The sequence below is a fragment of the Thamnophis sirtalis genome, unplaced genomic scaffold (genome assembly GCF_051295495.1).
Source record: "Thamnophis sirtalis isolate CommonGarterSnake01/CBP01778 unplaced genomic scaffold, rThaSir2_p1.2 scaffold_8, whole genome shotgun sequence".
Classification (NCBI taxonomy): Eukaryota; Metazoa; Chordata; class Lepidosauria; order Squamata; family Natricidae; genus Thamnophis; species Thamnophis sirtalis.
This window is the reverse complement of record NW_028261388.1, coordinates 63150901-63163761: the sequence shown is the minus strand read 5'-3', so window position 1 is coordinate 63163761 and position 12861 is coordinate 63150901. Positions and strand designations below refer to the sequence as shown.

The 12861-nt window shown below is 42.1% G+C and overlaps 1 protein-coding gene across 1 annotated transcript in view; it reads right to left on the bottom strand.

The window, feature by feature from the left end:
* The window catches only part of CFAP47 (cilia and flagella associated protein 47), a 583307-nt gene that overhangs the window by 482356 nt on the left and 88090 nt on the right, over positions 1–12861 (bottom strand). The window contains exons 21-22 of the mRNA XM_087721802.1: positions 12552–12646; positions 629–797 (exon numbers count right to left, since the gene is read on the bottom strand). Coding sequence (XP_087577928.1) covers positions 629–797; positions 12552–12646 — 264 coding nt within the window. The remainder of the gene's footprint in view (positions 1–628; positions 798–12551; positions 12647–12861) is intronic.

Here is a 12861-nt window from a genome sequence, read left to right as displayed (position 1 = left end):
TACATTGATTCCTGGTCCAATTTAAGGTATTGGTTGTGATCTATAAAGCCCTACATGGTATGGGCTCAGACTACCTATGGAACCATCTTCGTCCCATTACATTTGCCCATCCACCCACTCCGGCAGGGGAAATATGTTGCAGATCCCATCAATTAAAGAATTTTGACTGGTGAGGTCTAGGAAAAGAGCCTTCTCTGCCATCGCCCCCTATCCTGTAGAATATTCTTCCCCTGGAGGTAAGGTACACCCGACTCTCCTGGCCTTCTGAAAAGGAGTTAAAACAAGGCTCTATGGCCTCATGTGGGAAACCAAAAGGAATACACAGCTATGGAGATGGATGGTGCCCTGACAGCCCTCTCTTCACCTTTTTAACTAATTTTTAACAGGGTTCAATTATCCTTACCTTCTTTTAAATTCTATTTTTCATTTAAATCTTTTAAAATCCTTATATACTATTTTTATATTTTATTGTACACCACCCACAGCCCCTCTCTGAAGGATGTGAATAAATAAATTCCTTATTAGACAACTGTTCTTGTCACCTGATTTGTCCATTTTATTACACTGAAAAATTATTAAAGGATGTTCTATATATGCACATCTATATTTACCTCTGAGGCTTACATACCAGTTGCTTGAACTTTGCATTCTTGAGTAGGTATAGTCAATGACTGAGGTCGAGGAACAACCATATGCTTTGTTGAACTAGCAGGATTTAACTTTTTTGAAGCATTTGTGGAACACCAAGCTTCATCAGCATTAATTTTTATTGGAAGAGTAAAGTCATAGGCTGCCACCTGAAGGAAATAAATAACAAGTTACTCTTTCATATAAAGTGTAAAATGTAACACAAAGGTGTGAGACTCTTGGCGCTGTAAAATTCCTTTGACTTTGAAATACAGACAAGCACACCAAATGGTGAGATGGTAAACATCCGCAGCCTAAACAACAAAAGAAGCAAAAGGGGTCTGCAGGAAAAGTCATGCTGAAATGTGAAATAACTTCAAAGAAAATGGGGAGGGCTTAAGCGTCATGTATGATGAGTAGAAACGTATAAATTGTATTACTTGAAATCTGTCTTTGTGCTCCTAGTATTCAAGCTATTGGGAAGAATTCTGGGAGGCCGTGCTTGCAACCGCTTCTTCAATTTCTTTGCAATAAAAACTTTTGAATTGTGAACCAGACTTGTCTTTTGAATTGTGAGCATAAAAATTGGGTTTTAATATCTCACACACCTAAGGGATGAATATAAATTTATAATTTTCTCAATGCTAGCAATATAAATGTTTGAATACCAGAAACCAGTGCACCTTGTATTCTGGCAGTAGTCAATTCATATTCCCAAAATACTAAGAAATAAAAGTATCTCCATAAAGAAATGAAATTAACGATTAAAAAGACTGAAAATGTAAATATAGTTCTAAAAATTAGGGGGAAAAAACCTATTGCTTTGGGAAAACTAAATGTGTGACCTTTATTCTTCCAAATATTCAAAGAACCTCTTGCCACCTGACTTGTATAGAAGATTTTAAGAGGAAGTATTATGAAAATTATCTCAAAAGCAAGTGAATAGTATAAAAGATTATGGACACCATGAATTGTCATTCCACGCAATAAAGGAAGTTAAAATTAATAGCACTTTAAATAGGACTTGGAAGTTTATCAGCAGATATTGCAACCAAACTAGATCCACTGGAACTGCTATGTTCTGCCCAAAGTATTAGCTTTCAAACAATATTTGAGGACAGTCCTCAGAAAGTACAGTATGTTGAACTTTACCAATGTTGCATTTCTAGAAGTTTGGGCTTTATTCTTTTTAAGAACTTGATTTTATAAAGTTTTATTCTTTTGAATCTGATATAACAGTTCAATGTTGAATCTCAGTAGAGGAAAGAAGACAATTAAGTGCAGCTTAATATCAGTGGTATTGTGGTGTTATGTTGTACTAATTATTTGTTCTGTATTGTGTTTATTTGTGCACTGATGATATGAAACCTATAGCTTCAGACAATTTATCTTTATATACATGGATATATATCCTAATATAGTAGATATAACGTTTTCTTACTAGAGGTTGAACAAGCAGTTCCAATGTCAATTTTCATAGAACTGTTTCCTCCAAAAAACAAAATGGAGTAAAACCAATTCAGAGCAATTGTAGAACTGATATAATGAAAAAGGAAATCTGGCTTAGCAAAATGTCAAAAGCTACTATATGGGAAAAACATTCTATTTATCCTCAGTGATAATTTGCCATAAAATTAAAACAAACTTAATTGACATATATAATTAAATTAAAAAGAAGAAATAGATGTGTCACACATAAAAATATTTTATCAGCAAAAAACAGAAAAAACCTAAACAGTGCCCTATAACTTCACTCACTGGTAAAAGAAATGTAGTATCTTTTTTTTAAAAAAAAGCTCTCTCTCTCTCTCTCTCTTTCATTTTTAGTCAGTGAGAAAATTAAATGTGCTTTTGCTAACTGTGAAGAAATAAATATCAATTATTAAGAAAATAAGAGCTGCATGAAACCCTTTTTTCCTTTAATCTGTCTTACATCTGTCTTCGGCAGGCAGTTTACATAAAATATATAATAATTATAATTGCATGTCTAGTTAAAGTTGGATATTATACTTCAGTTGTAAACCCTTCCTTAAAGTAAAATTGTTAAACTTCTGTAATTCAGGAGTGAACCAGAGGTGGGTTCCTACTGATTTGGACTGGTTCGTGGAACCGGTAGTGGTATGGCAGCCTGGGTTGCAGAACTGGTAGTGACCGCTGGTTGGCCATGCCCCCAAGTGGTATGCCCTCTCTGACGCTTGCACTGCCTTGCCTTTGCCACATGCAACTACTGCCTCCTTCTGCCTACTCCTGCCTACACACAGGTTAGCACTGTGGCGGGGATGGGGGCAGCCTTGCAAGCTTTGCATGCTAGAGAGGACGATGGTAGAGGAAAAGGATGGTGGCAGGAGAGGGCAGTGGCAGGAGAGGGCAGTGGTGGCAGCAGCAGCAGCGGTGGGCAGTGCCCCATTCCAGCCAAGGTGGTGGCAGCAGTGGTGAGGTGTCTCAGAATTCCCGGGTTTTCCCACATGGCTTTGGCCAGGATATGGCGAGCAGCAGCCCCAAAAGCCAGCAGGGTCCCCAGCACTGCAGAGCAGAGTTGGCACCACCTTTGCCAAAGGCTTCCTGCCCTTCAAGTGTAGTGCCTGCACCAGCTGCCTATAATCTGCAGTTTACTCGTGAGCACCATGCTCATGAGGAAATGTGTTCAGGAATAAGCTACAGATTAGAGCCAGCTGGCAGATCATGACTTGCTCGCTCGGCTGCTCACCCCCCCGGAGCTTGCAGGCAATGGACGAAACTGCCACCTCCTGCCTCCGTACATCGAGGAGGCCAAGCAGCAGCGGGAAGAGCACAGACTTCAGCAGGAAGTGGCTGCCAGCGATGCCTTCAGGTGAAGATGTGAGCATTTGTCAAAACATATGTCTCATCTTTGATCAGAGCCTCCCCCCCTTCTGCCTAAGAATGTTTCTCACCTTTGATCTGTTCCCTTCACAACAGGGGGCCAAATGGCCAATCGTGAGAACAAAAGAAAGAGATAAGGCTGATAAGGAGTATTCTATCCTTTTTGCAAGAATACACAAATCTAATTAAGAAGCCATTTTATGGCATTTCTGACTTTATAAAAAGGAGTTACACCTCCTCTGAAGTGTAGTTCTTTCCTACATAGGTATGTTTGGAACAACTGACCATCATGTCTTTTAACTTTGATCAAAGTTTAAATGCTGATTGTTATTCAAGCTTCCGTCAAAGTCTCATTTTGGCTCATTGTCACTTTCATGTATTCTCAAACTTCTATGGATCGTATTCTCAAACCTTACAGTATGTAGATAATAAAGTTGAAAAAAGATGAACAACATTTTTACAGAACTATAGATATGTTGAGGCTGGGTGTGACAAGGAATGGCTGGGCGGGGAGGGGCCAGGCGATGTGAGTGACATTGAGTTGGCCACGCCCATCCAGTCACATGACTGCCAAGCCACTCCAACCCAGTCACATGACCACTAAGCCATGCCCACAAAATAAGCCACACCCACAGAACCGGTAGTAAAAAAAAATTGAAACCCATCCCTGGAGTGAACATAGTGTCAGGCCTGCAGCGGTTCCTTTAAGAATCTTTGGCCTGTCACACTCTTATTAAGGGGGGGATTTAGCAAAGGGTAGAATGTGTTGTTTTCAAAATAAGAAATTCTTTCCTAGAAGCTCAAGGTCATCTTTTGTCTTCCAAACCTGAACACCTGGACGGAAGCAGTTAGGCATGGACGCCAGCGTGAAAGAAGAAGATTGGACCATGTGATGGACTGTGGGTGTGGGGGCAAGATCATGAACTTTTAACTGGGTGGGATTCTGATGTAACTTCCAGAGTCGGAATCGCATAGCTCTATGCAACATGCCTCCTTTATTAAATTGGAACTTTAAGCATAGTTTTGGCTTCGACTCTGATTTAATTTTACATGGTATTTGGAAAGCTTACATCATTCCGACTCTGCACTAAGATAAACTATCAGCATCCCAAGCTGGGAAGCTATCAGGGGTACTGAATCCCAGTTCTGACCCAACCCTGGGCAGTACGAAAATTCAGTGAAGATGGAGAAAGCTAATAATGACGGCTCGATTAATTTGGCCGAGACTCAAGAGGTGTCTCTTAAGGAATTGATAGAAGCTGCAGAGATTAGGGAGTTGGGGGCCCGACGAAAGGAATTCCAGGAGGAGACATCAAGATTTATGGCTTCTAAGGAATGCCTGCCAGAAGAAGAAGGGGTTGCCAGGGAACCTTCGACAGACGACTGGATGATTACCAGAAGAACTGGTGAATGGAGAACTCAGCCGCCCTCACGCAGTCCTTCTCTAATGGGCCTCCCAGACCATTTCCTACAGCTAGACGTGAGTGAAATAAAACCCCTCTCCTCTGAAGAGACCCCTCAGTGGAACCTGGCACCCCCCACATTCTCCTTTCCCCGTAGGGAAATCTCTGCCAAGTGGAGCGGAGACGTGGGCTCCTTCCATACAGTAGCTAATGAATCAACCCACACCTTTGCGGCTGGATTGATGCCTAGAGCAGTCACATCAGCATCCCTGCCTCCTACTGGAGTGCAACCAGACCCCCCTCCAATTAGGGGAGGTCAATCCAGCCGGCAGTAAGAGGCCTGGAACACATACACCTCCCCACAACGGCAAAGGGGTGACTCCGAACCCATGATTCAAGCAAACCAAGGGTGAGCATTCATCCCGGGTCATGGATGGGCTCAATGTCAATGGACACCTATCCTCTTCCAGCAGATGGTGCCTTCCCAGATAACTGCTCCTGGGCAAATCCAGAGAATGGGACCGCCACCAGGTCCAGCCCCCTAGCAATGCCTCCCCAGGCTTTTGCTCAACCGATGGGTGTGGGTCAACGGAGGGGCTTACCACCCCCAGCAGCAAACCAACAAACTGCCCCTGTTCAACCACCAGCGGCCCCTCCTCCCACACCCCCACGGTTCCATGCAACATTTGATGGGTCCCCAGATAAGCTGGCTTATTTCCCGAATCGAGTATGGGCGTACGTTGATCAAGTGAGGCCTCAATACCCATCTGATCGAGAGTTGATCCAAGAGATAGCAGAGGGGATGAATGAAAAGGAGGCTGCGCAGTGGATAGCGGAGCTGGATGATATAAATGGGTTCATCCAATTGATGCACACCAGGTTTAGCGATGTGGCCCAAAATGTGGATGCTGAAGACCAGATCCACAAATTGCGACAGGCTGGTTGTCCCGTGAAGGAATTAGTTTGGGAGTTCCGGAGAATAGCTGGGAGATTACGCTATTGACCAGAAAGTCTCTTGGTCTACACATTCAAAAAAGCCTTAGATCTCAAACTTAAAGAAGCTTGTGCCGTAAGGGGGATCCTGGAACGTTTCCAAGATTGGTATACCACTGCAATCATACTAGACCACGAGATTAACACCTATCGAAATCCTGGTACCGGAATCCCTGCCAAAAAGCCTTTGGGCCAACGTATGCACAGGCAGCGAGCTGAGAGGTCTCTACCAACCCCCCGTGGGGCCTACATAAAGTGCTACAGATGTGGTCAGATGGGCCACAGAACAACAGAATGCCTGGCTCCAGCTCCTGTTCCACAACAGCGCCAACCACCTGCCAGCGCAATGAAGAAAAAAACCAAAAAGCCACACGAAAAGAGGAGCTTACTACAGCAGCCAATAGAGGCGGAGAACCCTGCTATTGAAGAAACCCCTGTGGCCTCAGAGGAGGAGGATGCAAATGCCGAAGACGACCCAATGGTGAGTGCACCTATTCCCTCCTTTACCATAAAATCCCAACTCCAAGTGCCCAGAACAAGGGTAGAAGGGGAAGTTGGGGCGATCATAGACACTGGCTGCACCAGATGCTTAATCAGCATGTCAATAGTGGAGCAGCTAGGTATACGCACAAGACCCCTAACCCACCCTATTCGGTTCGAGCAAGTAGATAGAACCCTAATTGGGGGTGCACCGGCCACAAAAGATCACTGAATTAGTGAAGTTGAAGATAGGCCAACACTATGAGTTCATCAGATTCATTGTAGCCCCAAAAATGCAGGAGTCAATTATCTTGGGACTTGCATGGTTGGACAAGTGAGCACCGACTATCAAGTGGGAGGACGGTGTTAGAAAGTTGATCATTGACTTTGGGCCGTTACCGTCCGTGGAGCCTAAAGGCCACCCAAGAACAATTAGAACCAACAGCCCAAACTATCCGGAACCTGCAGCCCCCGCAGCAGACACCAAACCTCCAGGGATACGAGTGCCAAAGGTCTACTGGGACTTGGCGGGTGTGTTCAGTGAGGAAGACAGAAACTACCTTCCACCTCACCACCCCACAGACTATGCAGACTTCAAACCAGGAGTAACCTTACCAAAACCAAAAATGTACTCTATGACTCCCAAGGAGATGACTGAATTGAGGAAGTAGATCGACACCAATTTAAAAGGGCGCTTTATTGAACCAGCCAAGTTGAAGGTAGTGGCCCCAGTGCTCTGCAGAGAAAAGAAAGATGGAGGAGTTCGCCTCTGTGTAGTTCTGCGAGCTTTGAATGCAGTGTGCGAAAAGAACACCTATCCCCCCCCCTCATGAAAGATATGTTGAACCACTTGGCTAAAGGCAAAATCTTCAGCAAGCTGGACTTGAGAGAGGCATATTACCGCATACGAATCCAGAAAGGGGATGAGTGGAAAACTGCACTTAACACTCCCCTGGGAAGCTTCCAGTACAAAGTCATGCCTTTTGGACTACAAGGAGCACCCACAGTCTTCATGCAGTACATAAATGAGGTGTTACACGATCACCTGTACCGCGGAGTACTTATTTATTTGGATGACATCTTGATTTTCTCTGAGACCTTAGAAGAACATGTAAAACTTGTGCGTCAAGTTCTGAAAAAAAACTTCTAGATGCCAAACTGTACACCAAGTTGTCAAAGTGTGAATTCCACAAGACCTCGCTAGATTTACCTGGGGTATCAGATCTCCAATGAAGGAGTAGAAATGGATCCAGGAAAAGTAAAAGTGGTGTTGGATTTGAAACCTCCCAGTACTCGCAAACAACTGCAAAGCTTTCTTGGATTTGTGAATTTTTGTAGGCAGTTCATCCCAACTTTCGCTGAAATTGCTCTACCATTAACTGAGTTACTAAAGACGGGTCCTTCCCCAACAAAGCCAAAAGCTAAGCAACCACTAAGGTGGATGATGGACTGTCAAAAAGCCTTTGAGAAATTAAAACGGCTCTTTGCCCAAGAGCCCATCTTGCAACATCCCGACCCAGAACGACCTTTTATAATCCAGACGGATGCCAGTGATGTAGCAATAGCCGCAGTACTACTACAAAAAAGCAAAGAAGGCCACCTCTTGCCTTGTGCTTATATCTCCAAGAAACTCAACCCTACTGAAAGAAGGTGGCCCATTTGGGAGAAAGAGGCATTCGCAATCAGGTGGACCATGCTCACCTGGAGACATCTCCTAGAAGTGAGGGACATACCATTCGAGGTCTGGACTGATCATAAAAACCTCGAAGCACTTTTAGCTCATCGGAGGTTATCCCCTAAGCAAGTTCGCTGGGCACAATACTTCCAAAGGTTCAAATTCGAAATTAAACACATCCCAGCAGGAAAGAACTTGTTAGCAGATGCTCTGTCGAGAAAACCGCAATATGACAGTAAGAAGGAAGAAGTCGTCCATCCCATCATATCTCCCTCTCACCAAAAAGCAGCTCTAGTCACCACTCGGATCCAAGATAAGTTGACGACCGAGCTGAAGGCAGCTCTCCAGACAGACCCGTGGTTCAACAACAACAAGGACATCCTAACAGTGAGCGAGGGCTTAGCCTGGAAAGGGTCCAAGCTATACATTCCTGCAGAGATGAGGCTGCAAGTGCTACAACGGAACCATGATGCGAAACTAGGAGGCCACTTCGGATTCCTAAAAACACTCCACTTCACCAGACGTCAATTTTGGTGGCCAAAGATGAAATCGGAGGTGGAAGATTATGTCAAAAGCTGTGCTACTTGTGCCATAATGAAAACCCGGCCAGGAAAGCCCCCTGGACTACTACAAGGAGTGGCGAGCCCCAGCAGACCGTGGGAAGAGATCGCTATGGATTTCATCATCGAACTTCCAGACAGCGGTGGTAATAGAGTAATCTGGACAGTTATTTATTTGTTTTCCATGCAAGCACATTTCATCGCTTGCTCAGGGTTGCCATCCGCAAAGAAATTATCGAAAATGTTTGTGAAACACATTTATCGCCTGCACGGGGTGCCAAAAAGGGTCATTTCAGATTGCGGAGTTCAGTTCACCGCCAAGTTCTAGAGAGAGTTCCTCAGATCAATTGGGTCCACACAGGGACTCAGCTCAGCATTTCATCCCAGCACAAATGGTGCAGCAGAGAGGGCCAATGCGATGGTGGAACACTACCTCCGGTGTTATGTGGACTATCAGCAAGACAACTGGTCAGACTTACTACCCTTCACTGAAGTGTTCAAAAGTTCTTATACATATATACATTTTAAAAATAGTGGTAAGACCATGTTCTGCGAGATGCACTCCATATTGTTGTCTGCATTGCCTTCCACTTTAATATAGATGGCAAGCAACCACATGAAAGGCCAAAGCAAAGATAGCAAGATACAATAATTGAGGACATGAAAAATGCCCAGTTGGACACAGATGGTACATTTGATTATACAAAATGGCACTTGTTGACACAAAAAGTGGAACCTGCACCTATGGAAAAAACATGGGATCATATGAATAATGATATATACATATTATATATTATTATTATTATTATTATTATTATTATTATTATTATTAATTATTATTATATAGATCATATGAATAATGATATATACATTATATATATATATATATATATATATATATATATATATATATATATATATATATATATATATATATATATATATATATATATATATATAAATAAATAAATAAATATAAATATATATCCTCTCTCCTATCCCTCTCTTCCTATCTTTCTTCTCTCCTCTACTTCCCACTCTTCCTCTAATTCACTTGGTGTCTATACACACTTTTGCTGACAGGATGATGTCTCTGCTTTTTAGTATGGTGTCTAGATTTTCCATAGCATTCCTCCCCAGGAGCAAGCGTCTTTTAATTTCTTGGCTGCAGTCCCCATCTGTGGTGATCTTGGAGTCCAAGAAAATAAAATCTGTCACTACCTCCATTTCTTCCCCATCTATTTGCGAGGAATTGAGAGGGCCGGATGCCATGATCTTAGTTTTCTTAATGTTGAGTTTCAAGCCAACTTTTGCACTCTCATCCTTCACCCGCATAAAAAGTCTCTTTAGTTCTTCTTCACTTTCTGCCATTAGCGGTATCAACTGCATATCTGAGGTTGTTGATATTTTCCCAGTAATCTTAATTCCAACTTTTGATTAATCTAATCCCACCTTTCTCATGATGTGCTCTGCATATAAATTAAATAGACAGGGCGACAGTATACAGCCTTCCCAGACTCCTTTCCCAGTTTTGAACCAATCAGTGGTTCCGTGTCCAGTTCTTACTGTTGCTTCTTCACCTGCATATAGGTTTCTCAAGAGACAAATATGATGGTCTGGTACTCCCATCTCTTTAAGAACTTGCCACAATTTGTTGTGATCCACACAATCAAAGGCTTTAGCATAGTCAATGAAGCAGAAATAGATCTTTTTCTGGAACTCCCTAGCTTTCTCCATGATCCAGCGCATGTTGGCAATTTGATCTCTAGTTCCTCTGCCTCTTTGAAATCCTGCCTGTACTTCTGGTAGTTCTTGATCCACATTGTGCTGGAGCCTAGCTTATAGGATTTTGAGCATAACTTTACTAGCATGTGAAATGAGTGCAATGAACATTCTTTGGCATTGCCCTTCTTTGGAATTGGAATGTAAACTGTTGTGGCCCAGCAGGAGCCATTGGAGCTGCCACCAGACTCCGACAGCGAGGGGCCCTATGAGTCGGCTCTGGAGGATGTGACAGGGTTCCGACTCCGAGCAGGGTGCAGAGAGGTTGGTTGGCCACCAGGAGGCGCCTGAGCTTTGGACCAGTGGGGAGGAGACAAGGGAGTGTGATCCGGACGTCATGAATTGGAGCAGTGGGGAGGAGCCAAGGGAGTTGTTCCTGGATGCCCGGCACCGAAGAGCTAATAGGCGTAAGGAACAGTTATGCAGTTACAGGAGATAATTGCACTCAGCTGGTGGTAATTAGGCTCCTCTCAAGACTATAAAAGGAATGATTGTGCACACGCCCCTTTGCAGGAGTCAACGTATTCACTAAAGTTGGAGAACTTTCGTGGCTAGCTTGGCAGGCTGGATTGCTGCCAAGGTTAGTCTCTGCTGGCTTGCTGCCAAGGTCCTGTCTGTGTGTTAATAAATGCAGTATCTTTGTCTCGGCGTGCTTTGGTGTAGGACGAGGGGGGCAGAACAGTAAACCTTTTCCAATGTTATGTAGATCAATTTTTCCCAGTCCAATAGTTTTCAGAAGTATCAACTATTATCTCCCATTGGCAGTGCAAACCATAAGGAAACTGATACAATATATTTGAAGAGAGTTTGTTGATAACAGGAAACAGAATTGGGAATCACCGTGAATTAGTACTGGGTGATTTAAAGAAAACATCTCCAAAATTAGTAATGGAAATTACTTCTTCCAATTTCAAAACCACATTTATCTTCTTCTAATCCAACTTCCCTTAATATATATAAGCATATAAATTGAGTATATAAGAGAAGATATACAGCCTTGTCTCACTCGTCTGCCAATCTGGAGTCAGGCTGTCCATAATTTGCTTTCTGATGTGCATATAATTTCTCATGGGTACAATGAGATGTTCTGAGATTCCTCTTTTTTGAGCACATCCCGTAATTTGTCAGTCAAAAACTTTTTGATCATCAATGATAGACATAGTCACTTTTTATATTTTTTCTCTTTCTCAATTATATAGCAATTAGGTCTCATATATGGCCTTTTCTAAAACTTGTTTTAACATCTGACATCTCTTTTTCCACATAGGGTTCTAATCTGCATTGGATAATCCTAACCATTATTTTACTGTCATATGGCATTAAGGATATGTACAATAGTTTGCACACTTATTAGTTATTGGAATGTAGACTCATCTCTTCCAATCTGTGCCCATTGTCATTCTCCAGATTTGCTGGCATAGCTTTGTTTGAACTTTGACCAAGCGTTGACCAACCTTCTGTTGCTTGCTGTATATCAATGGGTAATTCCATCAATTCCTGTAGCCTTTTGATTTGGGTAATGATCAGGATGGTGATCTAAAGTCACCATCTAGTACCAGAGTTTCTTGTAAATAAGAAATATGTATCTTCTAGGGAATCTTGAATGTAGACATTTCTACTATATAGCATTTCAATATACAATTTCTATCTTTGTTTAATAACCTTTAAATTGGTTATGATCTATCCACTGGATTTTTTTAGCGTGTCCAATTCAAGATTGGAACCTGAGCTTAGAAATCTTTGAAAAGGCTTTCCTTTTATTTCCTTGTTTGATTCCATCTTCAATATCTTTACAGATGTTGTGTGGTATCATCAATCATTTTATATTTTCTATCCAAGTGGCTTTATTGATAAAAAATATAGGCATGGTTTACTTTTTCTTTCTCCCGTGCAGTAATTAATTTGCAACTCTCATTACAGTATGAGTGAGAATTGCTGCTGCTGGCCAATATAGATGCCTGTTTATTTTAGCTGAGTTGGGATCTTTATATGGTGGGTGACTCTACTAGGAAAATATAATCTTGGCACATCCTCTCAATGTTTTTTACTCACCCCTCCCAGGAATACACACACATTCGTACATACAGGCACATGTTGCCTTAATGCAGTAGCCCAACAGGACCTGGGCAGGGAAAATGGGAAATAACATTCTAAAACAATATAAATAGATTAATATTCACTAAAACATACTTCTTTTGGTGTGAAATTCAGAGAACAGTCCATAATAGTATTGGCTTCTATAGTCACACGATATACTCGAGATGCCTCTGATGTATTATGCATATCTATCAGAAAATATAAAAATAATTTTACTAATTATTTGTACTTTCAATTTTTACAATAGTATATTTCTATTCTATTGATTTAAGTCCTGCTCATGGTGAACACAGAAAGTTATAAGCAAACTGGAGGCACCAACTATATCCAATAGTACAAATAAGAGACTGTTACAGTCTGTACTAGCATTCAAATATTTAAGATCTGGTTGCAGTCATCCCCC